This window comes from Teleopsis dalmanni, chromosome 2, assembly GCF_002237135.1.
Source record: "Teleopsis dalmanni isolate 2A chromosome 2, ASM223713v2, whole genome shotgun sequence".
In the NCBI taxonomy this organism is placed as follows: Eukaryota; Metazoa; Arthropoda; class Insecta; order Diptera; family Diopsidae; genus Teleopsis; species Teleopsis dalmanni.
In genome coordinates, this window is record NC_051847.1 from 96,398,967 (window position 1) to 96,422,255 (window position 23,289).

At 31.1% G+C, this 23,289-nt stretch overlaps 3 protein-coding genes across 3 annotated transcripts; 2 read left to right on the forward strand and 1 right to left on the reverse strand.

Moving 5' to 3' along the window:
• Positions 1-208: 208 nt before the first annotated feature.
• On the reverse strand, positions 209-1,952 carry LOC119685295. The gene is made up of 3 exons (XM_038099537.1): positions 921-1,952; positions 730-863; positions 209-664 (listed from the first exon to the last, which is right to left on the reverse strand). The coding sequence occupies exons 1-3, from the start codon at positions 1,847-1,849 to the stop codon at positions 468-470; spliced, it is 1,260 nt and encodes a 419-aa protein (XP_037955465.1). The 5' UTR covers positions 1,850-1,952; the 3' UTR covers positions 209-467.
• Positions 1,953-3,254: 1,302 nt separating this feature from the next.
• LOC119685296 (long-chain fatty acid transport protein 4-like) lies at positions 3,255-17,182 on the forward strand. Its single transcript, XM_038099539.1, has 4 exons — positions 3,255-3,507; positions 13,825-14,445; positions 15,817-16,018; positions 16,100-17,182. The coding sequence occupies exons 1-4, from the start codon at positions 3,392-3,394 to the stop codon at positions 17,039-17,041; spliced, it is 1,881 nt and encodes a 626-aa protein (XP_037955467.1). The 5' UTR covers positions 3,255-3,391; the 3' UTR covers positions 17,042-17,182.
• Positions 17,183-19,850: 2,668 nt separating this feature from the next.
• LOC119685297 lies at positions 19,851-20,772 on the forward strand. The gene is made up of 3 exons (XM_038099540.1): positions 19,851-20,122; positions 20,175-20,348; positions 20,406-20,772. Exons 1-3 carry the CDS (start codon positions 19,901-19,903, stop codon positions 20,664-20,666), a joined length of 657 nt encoding a protein of 218 aa, XP_037955468.1. The 5' UTR covers positions 19,851-19,900; the 3' UTR covers positions 20,667-20,772.
• The last annotated feature ends 2,517 nt before the right edge of the window (positions 20,773-23,289 follow it).

Genomic DNA, 23,289 nt, shown 5'->3' on the forward strand with positions numbered 1-23,289 from the left:
TTCCATATAAGCAAATTTTGTGAAATAAATTTTTATTTAGATTTTTGGTTCAAATTTTCGTGCGAAATGAATGTTAATGCTAGACCATACGCTTGAAATTGTTTCACTTCAATGTATCGTCAAACTAGAATCATCTTAGAGATCCATTTTGTCATTAGACAAAAATAATATAATTATATATAAATATTTTAATTTAAACTATTCATATAAAGAAAGTTATTATTAATTTGCAACAATTAATCTTTATTGACTACATAGTGAAAATATTGCAAAAGTATTGCTTTAACGCTTACAACCTAAACGAAACTTTAGTGCATGCAATTTACATTAAAACCAGTGATTGCTCTCAAAATTGTAATAGAATTTTTTCGGTCTTAATATTGTAAAGAAAGTCTAAAAAGTAACAAGTGTGCAACTACGATTCTACTAAAAAAATGTAAGGTACAAAAATGTACCGCAAGTATTGCTTAAAATTTATACTGGAACTGTTTGTACGGCTTTTGCAGGTTGGATGGTATCGATTTGCTGACATTTTCACATGGCGATTCGGTTTGGCTGAGAAACAGCGTAAGAAACTGTTCATTTTGCAATTCGCTCAATGGCATTTCCAATTCACTACATGATTTGACGATTTCAGCACAAGCTCGTAAATCTTTACGTTGATCTAAAAAAAGATACATATAATTTTTATTGCAATATAAAATTAACTACTGCATTATTTGCTCTTACATTGATAATTGAATAACAAACTGAGGCACTCAGCGCAGGCAGCGTCTTGTTTGTATTGTAAAAAAGCCTCAATTAATCGATGCACTGCATCAATATTGTGACGATTTAAAAAAGATGAGCACAAAGAAGCGGATCTTAAATAAAGATAAATATATTAGTAAATATATTATGTCAACTTATTTCAGTCTTACCTTCTACCCACTAGTTGCTGCAACTCTTTATAGTGCTCGAAGAGATCCGCCGCAGACTTTTGGTCACAAAACCAATTACTTGCAAAACATTGTTTCCATACACAAGCAACTATAAAAATATCTCTATGTTCGTCGTAAATTGAGCGTGCAACGTCCATCAGTTTAACCAAAACTGCTTCACTTTTCTTGGTTAATGTTTCTTCAGCTATGTTTCGAAAAACATTTCGTATCATACGTCTGCCCTCTTCGAAATCTACAGTGTCTCTGTAACCAAGATGCAAAGTAGCTATTGCAGTATCGGAACTGCCGCTTCGCCACATGGCCATCGCTTTGAATGCCGCAAAACCGGCATAAACTTTCACGAGCGGATGACCCGTTTCACTGCAAATTTCTTCAAATGCTTCTATTTGTTGCAATCGACAAAGTGTACTGAGGTATCTTAGGCAATTAAGCAACACTTCAGCTGAAGGTAGTTGTTTCCAACGTATGCACTGACGTATGAGGTAAAGAAAATCTATTTTATTCTTAATTTCCAACGTTGATGTTAATAAATTGTCTAATTGGGCCTGAGACAGTATTCGTATATCCAAGCCAAGTTGAGGTGAGCGTAGTGTCTCAAAATCACTAATGACACCTTTTGACATTAGACCAATAGTCTGACTGAAACTGGTTGTACTTGCGCTTGTGTCACATTTTTTATTCTTCATAACATTTTCTCGCATTTCCTCCCATTTTTTTGTTTTACTATGCACTAGGTCGTTGGTAAAACAATCTATTGCATCTAGCTGATTGGATTTGCACTTCCTTTGTTGTGATTGTAGGGATGGCCATAGAAAAGCAATGCAGTTTTGAAAACGTTGCAAGGCTTTTGGTGAACCCGGCGTAGCCACAGACGTACCACTGCTGGTTAGGCGAGTTAACATCGCCATTGCAGGAATGACTTTCCCTCTTTACTATACCTTATCGTTTTTTAAAACATTTTCTATATGAGATATCACAATATCTTAAACATCGATTTATCTTCAGCTCCCAACAGCTGATTGGAAATGTTCGCAGGGTTGCATTTACATACGAATCCTGGGTTGCAATTCTAGTTGACTTGAAATTAAAACATAAACCACAACGGCCTTGTGCGAGTTCGAGTAAATTGAGGGAAATAGTAAATTATGTCGGTATGGCAGTGAATGTTGGTATTTACCAGAATTTCGAGTAGGGTAAATTAAGTATTACCATTGTGAAGATAAGATAAGATATTTAACATATAAACAAATAAATTTGAAAAAATTGAACTAAAAATAATAAATAACTGAAATTCTTTGGACACAACTATTCAAAATTTCCTCTCAGTTTCTTTTCTTCATTTTCTTTGGCTGAGCTATGCACAAGGGCACTGATGAAACGGTCAAGAAATAATTAATAAACATTAATATATATTTATAAAATATATATTACCAATATTCAATTCGTCATGTTTTTGGTTCTGTTATCGGTGGCTTGCAAGTGTGGCAAAAAAGAACAAGTTGCTGGTCTATACGGACCGAAATTTACAGAAAACAACTGAAGTATTTTCTTCATCTAGGCCAGTCGTAAAGAATAAAGTGTTACCAACGTAATAACGGAACTATTGTAAACCTTCATTGGAAATTCCAACGAATATTGCAATCATATGTCAAAAAACATGTGTAAACAAAAATATGAAAATTGGGACAAAAGAAAAAGTTTCAGTGTTTTATGTTGAAATTTCCAACATTTGTACCATTTCTTTTAATTTTGTATTCATTTTAATTTTCATTTATTTATTTTTATACAAAAAGTAATTTGGTTGTATTATGTACACATATGCAAGATTTGCTATTTGCCAAAACATAACACTTGACAGATTGCAACAGTGATGCCAAAGTTTCGCTTAGCGAATATAGCAAAGCATACATTTTTTGCCAGTATGACAGCGAATGTTACTATTTACCAGAATTTCAAAAAGGGTAAATTAGATAAAAATTAGATAAATTAGGTGTTATCATTGTGAAAATTTTAAAAGATGTTTAATAAATATATAAATAAATTTGTAAACTTCTAACCAAAAATAATAAATGGGTGCAATAAATAAATAAATAATTTTTCTATATAAATAATTTCCCTAGGAAACTTCAATTCGCTCTACCTCAATTTACTTGAACTCGCACACGGCTTAAGTGTTAATAGGTAAATTCAAAAATATTGGTTACATTGTGTAACTATTCAATACGTTATTCAATTTTTCAAGATGGCAACCCTGATTTGTGGACAATTCACATATAAACAGATGTATGGGATCACAACAAAGTGGGCAAGAGAGCGCTGATTGCATTTAAAAAAACATAAATAAATAACTCATAAAAAGTTAATTGTGTACGTTCACTACGTTGACTAATATGATTTCGTGTTAGTCTTTTGAAACTTCCAATCCAGTGTGATCGGTGCTTAAAGGCGCGATGGTTTGCTGTTGCTACTTCGTTTGGTCGGCGGTTCTTGCCGTATTGGCTGTGGTGATAAGTCGCCACAGTCGCTGGTTCTACATAGCTGGTGTGACGATAAAACGGGATTTGACGTGAGTGCCATTGTTCAATTGTTTTGTAATTTACGCTTACTAAAAAAAAAAAACGACTGTTTTAAATCTTATTTTGATATAATTTACAAGTATTCATACTCGCTTATTTTGATTTACTCAAGTACTGTAGTTTGCAATAATAATTGAAGTCTGTTAATCCAACGTTTTGTTTGATAAGCAAACCAAATAGTGTGACTAAGTGCTGATTATGAGAATATAATGGAAACTGTGACAAAATATGGAACAAACAGGTGCAGGCTTTACGGAATTGGTGGTCGTTGCACCTTTCAGAAGCAAATGAGCTTCAGAGAATTTTTAGAAATTTTGTACGAAAAAAGCACATTTCATTCCATTTTACACTTTTACAAAAGTGCAAAGTTGTTTTAAATATTACATAAATATAGATAATACATACTTAATTATAGCTTTTATTTACTGCAGAGTATTGTGCTTTTATGTACACAAGAGAAAGTGAAAAGATCAAGTGAAGTCAAACTGCTTTTCCTTGCGTTCATTATTAATTCGTTAAGTACTTGATTAAGTGCTTGCGATGAGTTACTCGTCACAAGGGCCCCGTATATGGAAGCTTAAATTAATTACTTAACATACCAGATTAAGAAATGTTCAAAGTTCAAACTTTTCAGTTTGAATTTTTGTTATAAATAATAGAAATATTTCAATCACTGAAAACTATTCTAAATCAAAGTCCAAAATTTAAGTACTCTTCTGCCTAAAATAATTGCGGCCTACAATCAAAGGGCGATCTCAACTGGGACCTATCGAAATCAGTCCCGCGTAAGAAAATCAGTGAGTGTGACAAAACGTCAATAGTTTTTATTATTTTCAGTATTGTAAGTTTTTCACAATGTCCCATTAGAACATCTGAACTTAAAATGTAATATGCTTTTCTATTTAATATTATTTAAATACGCAGACAATGAAGTGGATTTTAACCTTCGCATATGTTCAAATATTGCATGTCGGATAAATAATGTAAAACGACTGCTGAATATCTATAAGCAAAATCATTCCAAGTATTGTCGTACTTGGATACATGCTCATTAATGCGTATATTTGCTCGCTTCATTCATAGTTCAAATAATGAATAAATATGCAGTTGTATTCCATTCGCAGCCCCGTGTTTCCATCCACGCTGTAATAATAGCTAGAAATTAATAATAATGACGATCTCTTTTAGAGAAACTCATTTTTAATTGATTTGTTTTCACGTGGACACCATAAATTCGATACAAATTTAAAATATTTTTTAAATAAATTTATTTAATTTTAAAAGATTTTGGTTTACCGTTTAATTTATATTGAGAATTAAATATTCTTTGATTAAAATTCCACTATAAAACTATAGACATAGAATGGTAAGGTATCCTTCTTCAGCAGAACAGAGTTGAGGCTGCTGGTGGGATATTTAACGGGTCACAATGGATTGCGTTATCAGATTAATAAAATGAGTCTGTCCGAAAAGATAGATTGTCGACTCTGCTTAGAAGCAGACGAGACTTCCAGTCACATCACATGATAGAGAAAGTGAAAGCAAAAGGGAGAATAAGTATTGGAAGATTAGCTAAGTGAAAGGAAGATCCTTGAAGCATTTTTTGGTTACTGTTGAATTGTATAAAAGTGTAGCAATTGAGAGTTGAACCTAGAGTTGAGTTAGATACAATTTATCACATCATGAAGAGACTAAGTTAAGGTTAGATAAAAAATGTAATAAGTATCACTGTTAAGGATGGCGCGGTTTGGTGACTATCCAGTGCGATAGAAATGTATAGACGTAATAATATTTTTTCATTCAGCCTTTTTAATTCTAATTACACCAAACTTAAGAGAACTACTATATATGGGAGTAATAAGTGATTATTAATAATATATTTGTCGCATAAAATTACTATATACAGAAAATGGTTACTGTTGTTGTAGTCCAGAGGGATCTATAAAGCAGATAACATGAAATGAATTACAAAGCCATATACATAGGTATTTATGGATTGAGAAACTGAAGGGATTGTTTGGCAGTAATAATGGATTAAAGATGGGCGAAATTTAAATTGAAGTCAAACAGGATCAAGTCAAAACAACCCAATAAATATTTTTTTTAACCCAATGAATAAGACAGTAAGTTAGTTATTTATTGCATTTTCTAAACTTCACATTTTGCTGCAAACGTGTTCTTAAGCCCACAACACATCATCTGGTGAAATAATGTAATTAAAATTGCTAAACTTATTTTTTTTAGTGTGAATATTTCTAGTGTTTCTTTAGAAGATAAAAAAATTCATAGCGATATCGTTTTAGGCTACTGATAGTGTTGAAGAAGGCATGACATGTATCTCTGAATGCCTGAAAACAGAAAGTAATAAAATAATTTAATATCAAAAGTGTGCAAATTTTATAGCGGTACGATGATATACAGACGATTTGAGAAAATTGTATAAAAGATCTACGTCCTCAATAGACCTAACAGTCTATGTCAGCTGATAGCTGACATGTATTTTTAAGTAATTTACAATGAAGGGGTTTTTTTCGAAAAGAAGTGAACTATAGCAAAAAAAATTCTTTTTCATATTATTTTAATTAATTGCATTTTTAGCTTCCTATACAGCTGTTTCGAGTATTGCCAAATACCCTTCATCACTAGTCTTCGAAATACTTTGTATTTAATTATTCGTAAATATTTTTTTGAGACTGCAAGTATCAGGAATCGAATTCGTGCCCTGCCAAATTTGAAGTTCAGAGTCAGCGTACCTTAAAAAACTGACCCAAAGCCCTACTTGACTTTTATGTTCGTACATTTTTCTGGAGTTTTGTTAATTTGTTGTAAGAGTTTTTTTAACAAATTCACTTAATGTGTTTATAATAGAACGAAATCATAAACCAGCTGTAGAATAATTGAATTTATTAATTATATTTTTATTTTTAATTGTTAAATTTCAATACTATTCTGTTTGTAGAGGCATTATTTATTGCATGATTTACATAACTTACAATATATATATAATTGTAGTCATGATATTTTATCATTTTATAGTAAGATCGTAATTTAAGAACCATACTATATCCTTTAGATATAAACCGGGATTAGGTGATTAAATATAGAAAATTAAATTTTTACATCTTTCGACACAACAGTTTTCTATAAACCAAAGCAAATATATCCCTTTTGCTATTATTTTCAGTAAGTTAATAAGTCCCCATTGTTATATTTATTAAGAAATAATTATATCACGTGTACGTCAAAATTGGCTCTTCTGGGCTATGACGAAAATGCATGTTATGCAGAGTGTCACATCAGTTTTTCAATTTCGTATTTCTACTATAACTTTTGTTCTTTTTGATTGTGCTTAAATTTTAAATGAAAAATATACATAAATATGTTACGTACAACACGGCTTTCACTGATTGACGAGGCACAGATAGCCTCGGCTCTCATGACCGATTTTAAACCGACATTTGTTTTTTCTTTCACTCTCAGTTCTACTCTCAACAACAATTTTGATTTTGACGTGCCCGTGACGCCCTTCATAACACGGACCTGAATGCATTTCACTTTGTTCCGGTATTTCACTTTTAATGTGCCGAGTTCTTTCATATTTAAAACGAATTCTACGTTGTTCTCATGTTTTGTTTTTAATGTGGTTTGCTTGCGGAATTATTATTATATTTTATTATGTGTTATTCTAATTCAATTTTAACTCCTCCGTTGCATTGTTCTGACATAACAAATATTTATTTATTTCATTTTTAATATGGTTTGCTTATTGAGTTTTTAAACATCCTAAAGGAATTGAACGTTGCTTCGGTGGTTCATCTTCTATATGCCGAGTTCTGTTATATTCTGAATGAATTTTACGTTGTTCGGGTGTTTTATTTTGAATGCGTTTTGCTTGTCGAGATATTATTCTATTTTATTCTATTCTATTCTATTTCCTTTTATTTTATTCTATTCTATTTTATTATTTTTTATTTTATTTTTATTTTATTTTGTTTTATTTTAATTTCAACTCTATTGGTTCTTTAGTCAATTGTTTTAACATCCAAAATAAATATGAACAAATATAAACAAACAAATAAAATCTCATTTTTGAATTAATAGTTTTTATTTAAACTTTTTTATTTTTTATAAAGCTTTGATAAAATTGTGGAAGATAATCTTACATTCGAATATATTCACTAATAGCTTAACAAAAAAATACAGCAAAATCTGTTATTGAATATACTTTGTTATTTCTAAAGGTATAATCTGTAATGCCTATTAGTTGCCTCAATAAAACCTTTTCATTTCATTTTGTTGAGAGATGCGATTCATCTTAATATATGTATGTACATACGAGCACAAAATGGGCTGCTGACAGATAGATTGCCGTGAGCAGAACTTGTTACTCAGTACTCAAGTGCAAAAAACTCATATTCGTTTAGTAGGTTACTAAGTTTCAGCAATCTTTCCCATACAAAATAAAAGTGCAAACAATATCCATATCTATATATATAATATAGAGTTAATATGTTTTATTGTATGTGAAAACGTGTTCGCGAACAAACGTATATTTGTTAATGCTGTTGTTTTTCATTTATAAAACGTATTAAAATTTTTATATATCCGTACCAGCAGATCACCAAGTTCAAGGTTATTGTAAGTGTTTCCCTTATAAATATTTTAGCGTTTCTTCTGTTTTGTTTCGTCATTCGAACAGAGCAAAAACAAAAAAACACAACAATTAAGAGACATTTAAATTTTAACCGTGTCTTCCTAGTCGAGTCCATTGAATACCAATGAGGCGCGTTACGGAAGAATATATCAAATTCGCGTCAACAAAGCCACTTTTTCTGTTTTCGAACCTTAAGACTAAAATTTTAGTCCAACCTTAAGTCAAAACAATTTTACAAATATTTTTCCATTATTGTTAAAATTTACAATTCGAAAAATTTCGAAGTTGTTTGAAATGAAAAATTAAATTCGTTTAATTATGCGTGGCGCATAAGTCTACGTGATCAATAATGTATCTGAATAATTCCAAATATGATGTATCAACTCCACTGACCTACAGAGCATATTTATGTACAGAAAACCATTTGTGGGTGATTCACAGGAGTAAATCGCAATTATATTATAAGTAATTTTGAAAAATCTATTTAAAAATATTTAGTTTAAAAATCAATTTTAAATCTTGACATATCAGTGAGGTCGACTATCGGCAGTGACTTTCCGCTATCCATAACGAGCAGTGCCATAAACGGAAATTTATTTTGGGGGAGTTTTCAGTTAAAATGCTAGATTAAGTTTATTTTTGTTTACCATTTAGTAAAATAATGATGCATTCATAATTAATAGACATCATCAACGGACCTCTGTTGATAACTTCAGGCATATTAGTTCTCAACGGATCTCCGTCTAATATGTCTATAAATAGGAGACGCCTCTCTCGTGCAGCAAAAACATTCTTTACCTAATTGAGATCAGGATATAGTTACGTGATAAACAGTGACTTCTCTCTTATAAATTTATCTATCTCGAATGTGTGTTTCAACTGCAGCTCTACTCCACCTGACATCGACCATCTGATCATTTTATCGACCAACCGATTATTTCATGTCCAAATGCACACAAAAATTTGAGTACTATTGCTTAAAGGTCTCGCACCAATGAGGTGGTAAAATTTCTTCCCTTGTACCCAGGTTAGATTTAATATCCCATCTTATCCCATACCAACAATATCCAATTCTTACTACTGTCTCACACCACATCACTCTTCTCATCCCACTCCCCTTTGCAGTGTTGCGTTATTCTTATATGTACTTGCTTTTTTCTAGGTCTGTTATTGGCTACAGCAAAAACAGCGTATAGATTTAAAAAAATGTCAATAATTCCACTTCATTTGTCTCTAATTGAGATACATCCAATTACCAATAATTAATAATAAAAAACAAAACAATTACATTTATTCGCATGTCACATTAGAGTTAACGATTGAGTTTTTATCGAGGAAAAAGAAACTGATTCTACTTATGTTAATTTATTTACATAAGTAGTAATTAATTTATTAAATATTAAATATGTTTTATTAAATGTTAAATCTATGGAGAGACATATTTTCTTAAATGCCGCTGATAGTTTTTACTCAACTACGATTTGCGATTAAAAGAGTTGCGATTAAAAATTAATTGTAATTTTTATAATTGTTTTATGTAAAATGTTTTGTGTTTCGTTGTTTTTATCGTAATCCGGCTAAAAGTTTCACTTGAACTCCCAAAATATGTTTGTATGATGTTTCTGGGGATAGATTGGTAATAGAATTAATGACAGTGATAATCTGTTCTGCTCAAAAAGTATCCGAATTTTGTTGTTTGTTAACTACTCCTTAAGTAATAGACCTTTTTCAAACAATTGGTTATGTTGGTACATCCTTTTATGATATATAGTACAAATTTGAGCGCCATCTGTCAATTAGTTTGTTTACAGCAGGTGTTAATGTGAAACTACCTCAAGTGCATTTAGCGATTTTTATTATGGAAAAATCTTGTTGTACGCGATTTTTTAACCAAATACGGTACCACTGTCATCGCTCAGGCACCATTTTATCCAGATCTGGATTCGTGCGACTTTTTCATGTTCCCGAAACTCAAATTGCTCCTTCGTGGTAAGCGTTTTGAGTCGATTGAATCGGTTAAAGAGAATTCGCTGAAGGAACTAAAATCCATTTCTTCAGGAGCTTACGAAAGGTGTATGGAAGATTGGGTTAAGCGTTGGCATATGTGTATCGCTTCAGAAGGATCATATTTTGAAGGAGATAAAATAAATTTGGAATAAAATTTAAATTTGTGTGTTTTATTTACAAAATCCGAGTACTTTTTGAGTAGAATGTAAGTGTGAATCATACAATCGTATGACATGTACTACGATTCCCTTTCATTCTTAGTAATTTAAAGCTATTGGATTGTATTTTTTTTTTAATTTCTACAACGTCAACGTAGTCTTATACAATAAATTCTATAGAAAACTCTCAATCCAATGAAAAAAGATTGTATTGCTTATGTAGTGATATTTGATCCATCTATATACATTAAAGAAATGATTTTTTCAAGAAATGCAAATAGTAATATGACATTAATGTAAAAAAACAAATCAGGCATTTAGTTTAATATTTCTTATTATTTTATACTTTTTCAGAATTCTAGAGCTGTACTGGACTAGAGCTTCTAAAGCTGTACATAAGATTTCTCGTTTGATCTATTGTGTGTTATTAGTTCTAGTTTGCTAAACGATTTTCTGTTTTCAATCAGACTAAATTCATCCCATCGAATTAAGATAATTTAATAGGTCTTTCGTTTTTACCAATGAACAGCTTGATTAGCTGTCAAATAAACACCTCTCTAAAAATCTGTTTCTTCTGAACGCCAAATCCAGGCATTCATAGAGAAAGTATTTAATGGTTTCTTTTTCTTGTAGGTTTCCACAATATCTGCAGTGACCAAAAAGTACTGCAGTAAGCTTTGCAGTGTTCATATGGTCCCCTCTATTGAGTTCCCAAGATCTAGTTTTATGGTAGGTGGGCCATGTTAACCGGGAAGTTGCATATGACTTAAGTGTCTTCCATTTGTTATTGCCAAGCTGTAGAAAGTAGAGATAAGTAGTTTTCTTAGTGGTCGCATCCAGATACGCATCTAGTGAAGCACCAAGGCGCACTAAACCGTTAGCTTCCTCGATTTCTTCAATGTTTCCATATCCAGGGATCTAGATAAGCGTGGTGTTACCTAACGGGTTTAGTTCATCTATTCCCTCTCTACATTCTTTCATTCTCTTTGATTTTGTGATGAAGGATTCAAGGGCTTTGATTGCCGTCTGGCTGTCAATGAAAATTACAAAACTACATCCGTATAGATTGAGATTCCGTTATTTGCTTAAAACTTTCTTCTTTTCCATTCGTTTTTTGAAGCGTTCTTAACCTCTTAAAAATAGATATGGTCACATTTTATCACGTTTAAGGAAGAGCAGAGGTATTTATCTATATTTTTTTGGACTAATTGCTCTAGAAATATATATAAATAACTAGGAATGGTAGGGTTAGGTTAGGTTAAGTTGCGGCTTTCTGAAGTTGCGGTAAGACCTATACTGTATTTTTTCTGAAGTATTATAAACTCAACTCTTCAAGCTCACATATATTAAAAATCACGTCTCATTTAAAAATATTTTTGTCTTAATTTATTACTTGAATACCGTTTAATATTTTTTTTGCTAATACGAGTAATTGGATCACTTAACTAAAAAGGTTTCATTATTAGTTAAAGACATAAGTTTTATTTTATTCATGATGGAAGCTTATGGCTCCATAAAAACCGCAGATTTATTTAGATTTCAATAAATCGTTTGATTATGACACTTTCAATCATGATTAGTAACATTACTGATAATAGGAAGAGGACTGAGAGGATTGGTTTGCAATTGCGGTTAAGTTGTGGCTAATACTCTTGAATGATTTCGCGATTTGTATAAATATTGCTACTAAACATTATTTTATATTTTTATACGAGTATTAAAGCAAAATTCAATCACAAGCATGAATACTTGGTAAGGTAACAGATTTTGCGCAAGTAAAATTACTTGCTGGATACGGTTAATGCTTAGTTATAGAGAAGCAAAGCTGAGCTCAAGCAAATCACGTCTTTTGCAGTTCAGGTAATAAAAGGTCAATGAACTTTATATCGTGATGGTAAAACTCATCGGCATTGTGACGGGTGAGTCGTTTTGTCTGAGTTTGTACAAAATATGAATATCCACATAACATGCGGTAGTTGGAATGATGTTGAATGGAATTTGGTTTTAAAGTGATATGTTTCTCCATTAAATATAGTTTCAAAAATAATTTAAATATTTCATAAAATTTTATAAAATCTTATAAAGAAAAATAAATTGGGTAAAAAGAAATTAAAAGAAAATATGCAAAGCATATGGTATTAAAAATCATCTATATCTAACATTTAGTTTCAGTACTAAGAGGGAGTAAACAATTGATAATATTGATCTAAGGTTGACATTAGAAAGAATATATATATGATGTAAATGGTTCCTAGAAAATTCTAATAATATTTTGCAGCTTTAACCTTCTTGAAAGTAGTGTGATTTTTCTCTTGTCTTGTCAATAATCGGAGCACTTTCACTCGATGTCGTGTGCTAGCTTGGTGTCTGAGGCCATTAATAACCTAGCGGTAAGCGTTTAGTTTATTATTGTGCGTATGTGTGTTTAACTGTCCGTAGTGGTGGACGTTGTCTTCAGCAAAGTTGTGTAGAGGGTAGTGTCCGGAAATAAGTAGGCGATGTATATATATAGTTAAGTTCTAATATAATACTAGGATCTCTATGTAAATCCATAGACTTATTGGAATATGGGGCTATCACGATTCTATCGAGCATTTGAATATATATAGTATATTGTATATATAGTAAAGATCTCTATATAAATCCATAGACTTATTGAAATATTGGGTATTACGATCCTATTGACCGCTTCAAATTGACATGATTGAAGGCGTTTGAGCGTAGATTTATGGGCTTTGGAATAAGCAATACAATCGTAAAAGAAGACCGGCCTCTCTATTTCTTTATAAATAAACAATTTATATTTGATGTTGGTTGCAATTATGAAAAAGCGGGGAGAGGTGCTGAACTGTTATTTGTAGAGTCTAAGCTGGTAGAACTTTTTGTCGAACGTAGGTATGCCCTTTCCAAGAATTCTCTTATATTTTTTTAAGGTTATAAGGTTTCTTTTCAATGATGCTTATCATTCAACAATTGTTGTGCGCCCTTTAAATGAATTGTTTAAAGAATTTTATTATTTTTTTCTTATGAGCATTGAATTCAATTGAATTAGTTTAGTTGCAATCTTATCGAAATGTACTCAAATTAATTTAAAGTAGAAACGTTTAGTAAAGATCAAAGTAACAAACTTTTATATTATTTCTTCGATTTTGTTAGATTTAAATCAGTAGACGATAGCTTGCTTATTTTTTAAATAAGCATAATAAAATGCGATTAGTGTTTGCTTCATGTGGTTTCTAGTACCTGAAATATTTATGGCGAGATAACTGCTTCTAATTGTTTGACGTTTACTTTCTAAATATAAAAAATGTCATAATGGAAACCCTTTGCCTCTATGTAGATTTTTGCATGGTACATAGAGTATATGAAAAGTAATTGCTTTTAAAGAAACTCATAAATTACCCATTAGATCTGCTTACTTGCAGTACTTTCTTTATCATATTCACTTATCTGATATCACTTATCTGTTTAAACATATTTATTTTTAGTGCACTGTGGGCATACGGAAAACTGCTTTTACTAATCAAAAAATGCGAAAGGAAAAATTTAACAATAGCGGACATATTTGAGTTAAATGTAGCAAAAAATCCTCACAAAACGATTATCGTGAGTGACACTCAAAATTGGACATTTAAGCAATTACATGAGTACTCCAATCAAATCGCTAATGCATTCCGTACCCAAGGTTATAAAAAAGGAGATGTCGTCGGTCTACTGCTCGAAAATCGTGCTGAATTTGTCGGAATTTGGATTGGCTTATCAAAGCTTGGTGTAATAACACCACTTATCAATACAAACTTACGTGGTCCTTCGCTACTGCATAGTATAACTGTGGCTAATTGTGGTGGTTTAATTTATGGAGACGATTTCGTGGATGCAATTAATGCTATTAAAAAAGAAATACCCGCTAATGTTGTACTCTACCAGTTAAACGATGATCCCAATAAAGCTGTATCTGCTGAAGCAAAAAGCTTGACAGTATTACTGAAGGATGCTCCAAAGCAAGCTTTTAGAGCTATCGATCGTCCAAATCACCATGACAAATTAGTTTATATATACACATCTGGTACAACGGGCTTACCGAAGGCAGCTGTAATAACTCATTCCAGGTAAAAATTCATTTCAATATTCAAATTATAATTGATTAAATTTTTTTTTGAATTGTATATTTAGCGCAATTAACAGTTGTAATTAAACACAGAAGTCTGTATAGACTGTCATAGCTAGTTCTGATAATGGGTTTGGAATTCGCACCAAATTTTTATGCTAAACGTTAAAGCGACATTTTTTTCCCTTTATTTAGAATGATTTTTGCCCGTTGCTTTGTAAAACAATCTTCTTCCTTTTAACAACTGTTTTGGCTTTTATTTTAAAAATGAAAGTAAGTACGCTTGCTTTCCGCAAATTAATTACTAAAAACAATAGTACTTGATATCATTGATATCATAACCTTAAAATTATTAACTGCAAAAATAAAATTGTCAAATTATTTTTAATAATTTTTTTCGTTGCCTGACAAGTGAAAATGAAAATGGGGAGAAGCTAGTAATTCGCTGAATTTGAAGTTTTTTTTATTTAAAAAGACAATATACCTTTGCAAAATAAGACCAATATCGATAAGATTATGTGGATTCTGTGGGATTATAAGAAATAATAAAAAAGTAGGTGGTTTGATTTCAAACATGGTCCTACAAGCTTCTTTTATTAAGATTGATCTGAGCAGGTAAAAACCGCAGCCAGTGACTAAAAGTTTAAAGTTTCGATTTGATTTGATTTCAAACATGGTCCTACAAGCTTTTTTTACTAAGACCAATCTGAGCGCATAAAAACTGAAGCCAATGGCGGGAATGGTCAATGGCCGCGTCTACTTCCCTAAGCCACATGGAACTTGCGGACTACAATAACAAAATCAATGAAAATATTGAAAAAGAGCTTCGAATTGCCGAATAAAAATCGGAGAGTTTGCTGTGGTTGTAGGTGTTCCGCTTGACCGTATTTAGGAAATGGACTTGATAATTTAGTCAAAAAAAAGCTATTCAAATGTGGATCTGTAGAAATGTGGATTTGTCAATACTTTCCGAGTATTTAGACTGATTTTTGAATCTTGTACGATCAGGATATATACACAATCTATTAACTAATAAGAATAGTTAAAAATAGTTTTACTGGCCAAAATTTTCTGTACAAAAAGCTGTTGCTATATACTTAATTTATAAGACCTAACCTAACCTAAATATATAGTCCCTGAAGATGATTATCGAAGATAGTCGAAATATCGTAAAATGTTTTAATAAAATATAAATTGTTTTTAAATATAAATAAGAAATTATAATTTTTTTATTTATATTTAAATGACCAATGAGCTCGCTAACTAATTATTACTAAATATATATATTGAAATCTATAACTTTTAAATAAATAATTAAATTGGATAAAATTGTCAATATATATTTATTTTATTTCTCTTTACTCTCTCACAGATATTTATTCATCGCTGCTGGCATTCATTACACTTTAGATTTTCAACATGAAGATGTATTCTACACTCCATTGCCATTGTATCACACAGCTGGTGGTATATTGAGTATGGGTCAAGGTTTATTGTTTGGCTCCACTGTTGCGATACGTAAGAAGTTTTCTGCTTCCGGTTATTTCGCGGATTGTGCGAAATTTAAGTGCACTGTGAGTAACTACCTATCCCTTTCTCGCCTTTATTTTGGTATATACATTCCATTAATATACATATTTCTTGTTAAAATTTAGGTCAGCCAATATATTGGTGAAATGGCTCGTTATATACTTGCAACACCAGCGTCTGAAAACGATCGTAAGCACAAAGTGCATTGTGTCTTCGGTAATGGCTTGCGTCCACAAATTTGGCCACAATTCATTAAGCGCTTCAACATAGCAAAAGTAGGTGAATTTTATGGTGCTACGGAAGGAAATGCAAATATCATGAATAATGACAGCACAGTTGGTGCTATTGGATTTGTGTCTCGTATATTACCTTGGATTTATCCCATTTCAATTATACGTGCTGACCCCGATACGGGCGAACCAATACGTGGCAAAGACGGTTTATGTCAACTTTGTGAGCCAAACGAACCTGGTGTATTCATTGGCAAAATTAAAAAAGGAAATCCTTCTCGCGCGTTTTTAGGCTATGTAGATGCTAAAGCTTCCGAAAAGAAAGTTGTGCGTGATGTATTTAAAAAAGGTGATATGGCGTTCTTGTCTGGAGATTTACTTGTTTCCGATGAAAGAGGATATTTGTTCTTTAAGGATCGCACAGGAGATACATTCCGTTGGAAGGGTGAAAATGTATCAACCAGTGAAGTTGAGGCACAAGTAAGTAATGTGGCTGGCTACAAAGACACAATTGTTTATGGAGTTACAATTCCGAATACTGAGGGCCGCGCTGGAATGGCTGCAATTTATGACCCAGAGAAGCAGGTCAAATTAGATGAATTTGCTGACAATCTTTCCAAAGTATTGCCTTCATATGCTAAACCTCAATTTTTGCGTTTTCTTACTAAAATCGATTTGACGGGAACTTTTAAGCTGCGAAAGGTTGACTTACAAAAGGAGGCTTTTGATCCAAACGTTATAAATGATGCACTTTTTTATTTGACTCCTAAAGGAAAGTATGAAGCACTTACTAAAGAGATCTACGATAAGATTAGTCGAAATGAAGTTAGATTTTAAAAAAATTTTGCAAATTATGTAAAATGTGTTGCCAATTTAATTTTAATTCTTACCTGGTTAATGATGTTTTGTTTTGTTATCTAGTAAATATGTTAAATATTAATGTAAAAAGAATTAAAAACGAATTCCTCAGTCACTTAAGACTGGACTTATTGTTGTTAAATGTATTTATAGGTAATTTGAATGTTTTGAGGGCCAAAGCGGGTGTACTAAAGATTACTTGTAAATTTTGTATATTTTGAAGGAGCACATTAAAATATGATATATATTTATATATAAATAGATATTTACATATATGTATTAATTATTTTTGTAATGATTTTATTTTGATACAGAATCTTAAATTGTTGCAGTACTGATTATTATTAATGCTGTGAGCTATATTATGTATAGACTTCAAATAGTAAATAAAAATCCATGTAACATTAATTTTAAAATGTTATTAGTTTATAAATATTTGCACGGATTATGCTTTTAAATATAAAAAAAAATACTTTTAAGATTTATTAGTTGATCTATTAATTTCGATATTACTAAATTACTTGTCAAATTGTAACATTCAACATTTGTGGGTTATGAGGAACTTTATTAAGAAATAAGATTATAAGGAAAAATTAAATACTTTATAATGGTTGTTATCATTGTGATTACTCTCGACAGTTTACAGTACATGATAAATATGGTTTTTCACATAACTGTACCCATATATAAAAAAATTAAAAAATTTCAATGTTCCTTATACTTAACATTATCAAGAAATGTTTGGAAAAGTAAGTAGATCAGTTCAAATTTTATTCTTTGAACTATGAAAGACGAATAGTATGTTTCAGCTCTTCGATAATTTGGCACTATTATAATATATTATATAATATATATAGTGACGTTCTTAAACGGTCAACAGTGTCAATTTATGTAAAATTACAAATTGTCCCCTTATAATTTAAATTGAGTTGCTGTGGGGCGTACGTTTTGCATTGAGAAAGAGAGTTTTTGATTAAGTCATAAAATATTGAATTTTTTCTCAAATAAAAATATATAAGACTTACTTGACAACTCTTTCCTCAACAGTATTGGACAAGAAATTCGTTTTATTAGGACTTGATGTATTATTTATAGTTACATTCTTAATGTATTCTATATGCAGTTGAAATTGTAGCGAAGCTAGTCTCTTCATTCCCGTGAAAATCGGTCTGGCTTGGTTTTTATAGCTGTTCTATAATGATGAGTGTTTTTAAAGTTTGAGTTAAACTGAATAGGATTATAGCAAGTTAGAGTTTTCACTATTTTATTTAAATTCCTTATCTTTACTGATGATGGATATATATACTTTTCAAATAGAGTCATATCGATTCAAAAATGATACTACAAAATAATTAACAAATAAATAGAAAAGATTAGATCTTTCATTTATACTTGAGTGGGGAGGGGATTTTGTACTTATAATATATGTATTTATTGTATATGAAAGCTTTGATTTGCGCGCCGAAATGTATGCAACGATTTTCAATTTGAAATTCTTGAAAAATCAAATGAAAATTTTTGCTAAAAATTATGTTTTTTGTTTTAAAATTTTTAATTGGAAACGAAATCTGTCGTTATATCGTATATAAATAACGTTGTTTATATTATAAACCAAAAAGACGGCTTTACCTTCACCCATGCCTCCACACCATTTACACATGTAGTCTTTGTTTTCGGTTATATACACGGTTATATATGCTGAAAAGTTTTTGATCTGATATAGTGGTGCTGAAAAAAAATTTAATTTCGGCGATTAAAAATAGCGTAAAACATGCGTCAAAATTTGAATAAAATCCGACTATGAACTGACAATTTTGATGTACTCTTGAATTTGTTTATTAAGGGTTTTACAGGTTGATGATGACTATGTCCCAGACGGATCAATATTCAATCATTAATCAAACCATATGAAAGTCTAAAGCGAAAGTGGAGACCGTATTTATCTATAGTTAATCAAAAATTACAGAGATTGTCGAAATAGATATATGTTTTTAAGGACTGAAAAAATATTTTTAGATCAAGGCTATTAGAAATCTGGAATGATTTAGTGTTTATTGTGAAAATAATATGTCTTCATATGTTCGACCAAATATTTTTAGATCATCAGTGATTTAAAACCTAATGTACAGATATATTGAAAAAGCGTAATACCATTTGGGGAAATTATTTTCAATAGATGCTTATGAATCCGTTTTAATACTCACTTTGATGAGAATGAACTCTTATTTACTATTTAGACAGATATATAGACAGCCAAGTAGACATCTCAAAATAGATTGGCTTGGCAGGTTGCTTACAGTTTTTTACAGTTTAGACTAGTGTTATTCAATATAGGGTTATCGTCCCATAGGAGAACAATTAAAAATTGTAAAAATTATTTTGATGTTTATTTTACTGAAATTAGCGTGATACTTTTGATATTCTTTTTCAAAAGATATCACAATTGATACAGGTTTGAACTTAATTAGGATTGATGTCATTAATTCCTAACTGATTCTAATAAACAACAAGAAGATAGGTTTTTTCTAAGGCGTTAATTGGTAGGCCACAAGAAACCTAAGATGGAACAAAACAATGAAAATTAGGAAATACTAGTTTAGCCTATTTAAATCATATCCATCACGGAGTTAAAAATAATATTATCAAGTTTTTGTCCCATTCATTTTTAAGTCAAGAGTAATGCGTTACGGTATTTTGTCAGATCTGTTATTCCATGTTTAATATTTCTTTTAAAAAAAATTAAAAATTTTATTTATAATTTTTAAAATTCTTAATTTTACAGAATAGTTTTTTTGGGATGTGTATATTTTTAATAATAAATTAAATTGTTTGCAAAAAATGTTCCAAATTTACTATTTCGAGAAAACTCTATGTCGATATATGCGTAAACTCTTTGGCATGGTTATTGACGGTTGCGAGGTCTACGATTATTCCATTTGGTATTTTGAGCCAATAAAAAGGATATTTGTACTCAAAGACAATTGCATGAAATTATTCTGCAGTCCGGAATGGTTCCCAGTAAGTTATTGGATAGTTGTCATCTTAGGCTTAGTTGGATGCGTAAGTTTAATAAAAGAATAACAAAAGAATTGAAATAATTTTATTTTTCAAGATGCGAAGTTTTAATGAATTAAACTGTTTAATAGTCTGTGGAGGGCGGCATGTGAGTACATGGCGTCAGCGGACGTATCGTGTGTTGCCAAATAGAATTATACGCCAGGTTCGCGTAGTGACTGCATGTTTGATGTTACTTTTGTGGGCGAGTCTATTATATGGAGTCGTTTTGGTAAACCTGATTTTGATTTGCACATTTGATTGTTTGTGAAAAAACTTCGAATTTTAGGCTAAACCTATATTTATGCAGCCGTTAATATACGTAAATAATACCACACTTCTATTTGATCTTGCAAAATGGATATATGAGATTTCATGTGGACATATCCTTCTGGACCTGACAACCCTAAGTGCGTTTTTCGCTGCCTTTTTGAGTCTAATTAATATTTGGTGTGTTCAAAATGTATTGGAAACTGCGATTTTAGAAAATGATTTTACCCATTTAAAATTGATTTTTCCAGGAAGATTTCCGAATTTAAAATTCATATAATTATTAACATAAATAGAGATATAAATATATAGATTTTAAAGAAATAAATTATTAAAGTTCGATAATGAATTACTAATAGCGGTACAAAAAATCATATCTAATTTTTCTTAATAAAGTAATTTCAAATATTATCTTTAGTTTTAATTTAAATGAAACAATTATTTATTAATTGTTTTATATATATTATTTAAATAAATTTTTTAATTGCCTTGTATAACAACCATGACATACTATAAGTATATATGAGAATCCCAATTTCGGGTTTCAAATAAATCATATTTCTTTTAGTGCTCGATTAGTATTCCATTAGTATCTGATAAGTATTCTATTAGTATTCGATTAGTATTCGATTAGTAATTGATTCGTATTCGATCAGCATTCGATTAGTATAATATAGTTTAATTATAATGTGTTAATTAAATGTACTTGTTAAATTTATTAAAAAAATACTTGTAGAACTTATATCTGGAACACATAACATTAAACATTTGATATATTATGATACATCCTACATTAATAATAGTAATTTATATTTCCCTTATGCTATCTTTAGTCAAATAATCTACAAATAGTGATAATTTAATTGTGTATTTATAATGTCTTTTGTTTCCGAACGGAAATGGGTTCAGAAATCATGATAGTTCAATTCATAATGTTGTTTGTAAAATTTTAGATCAATATTGTGCCATACCACAAATTTGATGTAACATTTTTTACTACCATAATAAGGTATATTAATACCTTATTAGTTTTTGAGCATTTTTAGTAGAGTTTTCCTTTTATTACTCGATGCTTTTCTGTAAACGCTGTATTTAATTATATTCCATTGCAAAAATTTTTCTCATTTACCTAATAGGCTATTTACCTAATTTCTCATTTACCTAATTTACCTAATGGACGTCAGGTGGTCCCCTCTTAGATGAGGGCGTAACCATCTTCACTGACGGATCCAAAACAAGTAGTGGTGTAGGTAGTGGAGTTTTCTCAGAGGAATTAAACAAATCTTCCTTCTTTAGGCTTCCAGATCATTGTAGTGTCTTTCAGGCGGAAGTGGTCGCCATCAAGGAAGCTATAACTTGTTTGAATGTAGATGATATATTTGGCAGGAATATATACATACTATCAGACAGTCAAGCTGCATTAAAGTCCTTGAGTTCGGTCCAATTTACATCTAGGACGGTTCTTGACTGCTACACATCTCTGAACGAAATGTCGACGCAGCTCAATATTTCTCTAATCTGGGTTCCCGGCCATAGGGATATTTTCGGAAATTGTAAAGCAGACGAGTTAGCCAGAAAGGGTGCTTCAGAACCATACTCGGAGCACCTAGACTATCTAGGCATATCGCTAACATCATGTAAATTGTTATTGAGTTCTTTCTGCACTAATACTTTTAACAAAAGATGGGAAGACTCAACGATATGTAGACATCTGAATGCAATCTGGCCACTTTCCGATAAAAGGAAATCGAAAACTCTAATTGAGATGTCCCGCAAGGACATTGGTCTTCTGGTAGGGTTGACTACAAGACACTGTAAACTAGGGAACCATGCTAGAAGACTAGGTCTTCCTTTCAACCAAATCTGTCGTAGCTGTGGGGAGGACGATGAGAGCGCATCTCATCTTTTGTGTTTTGTCCAGCTCATGCACGTCGGCGATTTAGTACTCTAGGAGCCCTCTTCCTTAAGGACCTGGACCAGTTACAGGACCGGGCTTTAAATAGCATTTTATGCTTCGCAAAAGGTTCTAGGTGGTTTTAAACCCTGAGGTTTTTATTATTTATATACGGCATCACAATGGGCCAATAGGCCTAAGTGGATCTACTAGGGGTCACCGCTATAACCTAACCTAACCACCTACCTAATAGGCTAATATAACTTTAACTATATACGAGATCGCCCAATGGAAATGGATATTAACTGGACAAGGCCAAATTTTTAAGAAGATGCAAAAAAGATACGTGGGTATTATTTCTCTCCATATTGAGCCTTTCTTCAATATTTGTTAGTCTTTACATTTACTTCATATTTTAACAAATGGTAAAATTGTACTCGAATGAAGATACTCGTATCAGTATATTAGCGCGCTTCCATATCACTTCCAAGTGGGTTCATGAAAATTGGTTAGTTTGTCCAGTGAGTCCATGCAAAAGTTTATTGCACTGCAGTTAAAAAAAATATTATTTTAATTTAACTTTGCTTCTTTATGAATATATTTTACAATTTTGAGTAGTAGAAAAAACTTTTTACCAATGCACAATATCTTAAGGAAAATTTCGAAAATTACAATTGAAAAGGAATAAAACTTGTCAATGTAGACAAAGTCGAAATTTTCAAGAAGGAACTGTAACTCACACAAATATTTATAAACAAACAAACCTGAAGTGGAAGACTCTTGAGAAGAGAAAATGTATTGAAAACTTTTACAAGTACGCAATATCAAATTTGGCAAAATCCTATGGATTTGTGGTAAAGAGCAGAGCAGGAACACACAAGGAGTTTGAAGAACAAATTCTTTTATAAATAATAAAAGAGGACAGATGTCAAGATATTTCTCAATGTTCTCAGTAAAATGTTAGCAAGCTTAGAAAATTTAGAATCATCATTAAGATTTCAATACTGGA

Coding starts and splice junctions, on each gene's coding strand:
- LOC119685296 (XM_038099539.1), top strand. CDS start 3,392: ATGGTTTGCTGTTGCTACTTCGTTTGGTCGGCGGTTCTTGCCGTATTG. Junction 3,508..13,824: donor ACGATAAAACGGGATTTGAC/GTGAGTGCCATT, acceptor ATTTATTTTTAG/TGCACTGTGGGCATACGGAA. Junction 16,019..16,099: donor GTGCGAAATTTAAGTGCACT/GTGAGTAACTAC, acceptor GTTAAAATTTAG/GTCAGCCAATATATTGGTGA.
- LOC119685297 (XM_038099540.1), top strand. CDS start 19,901: ATGTTCCAAATTTACTATTTCGAGAAAACTCTATGTCGATATATGCGT. Junction 20,123..20,174: donor TCTTAGGCTTAGTTGGATGC/GTAAGTTTAATA, acceptor TTATTTTTCAAG/ATGCGAAGTTTTAATGAATT. Junction 20,349..20,405: donor TATTATATGGAGTCGTTTTG/GTAAACCTGATT, acceptor TTCGAATTTTAG/GCTAAACCTATATTTATGCA.
- LOC119685295 (XM_038099537.1), bottom strand. CDS start 1,849: ATGGCGATGTTAACTCGCCTAACCAGCAGTGGTACGTCTGTGGCTACG. Junction 864..920: donor CAGCAACTAGTGGGTAGAAG/GTAAGACTGAAA, acceptor TCTTTATTTAAG/ATCCGCTTCTTTGTGCTCAT. Junction 665..729: donor TTTGTTATTCAATTATCAAT/GTAAGAGCAAAT, acceptor ATCTTTTTTTAG/ATCAACGTAAAGATTTACGA.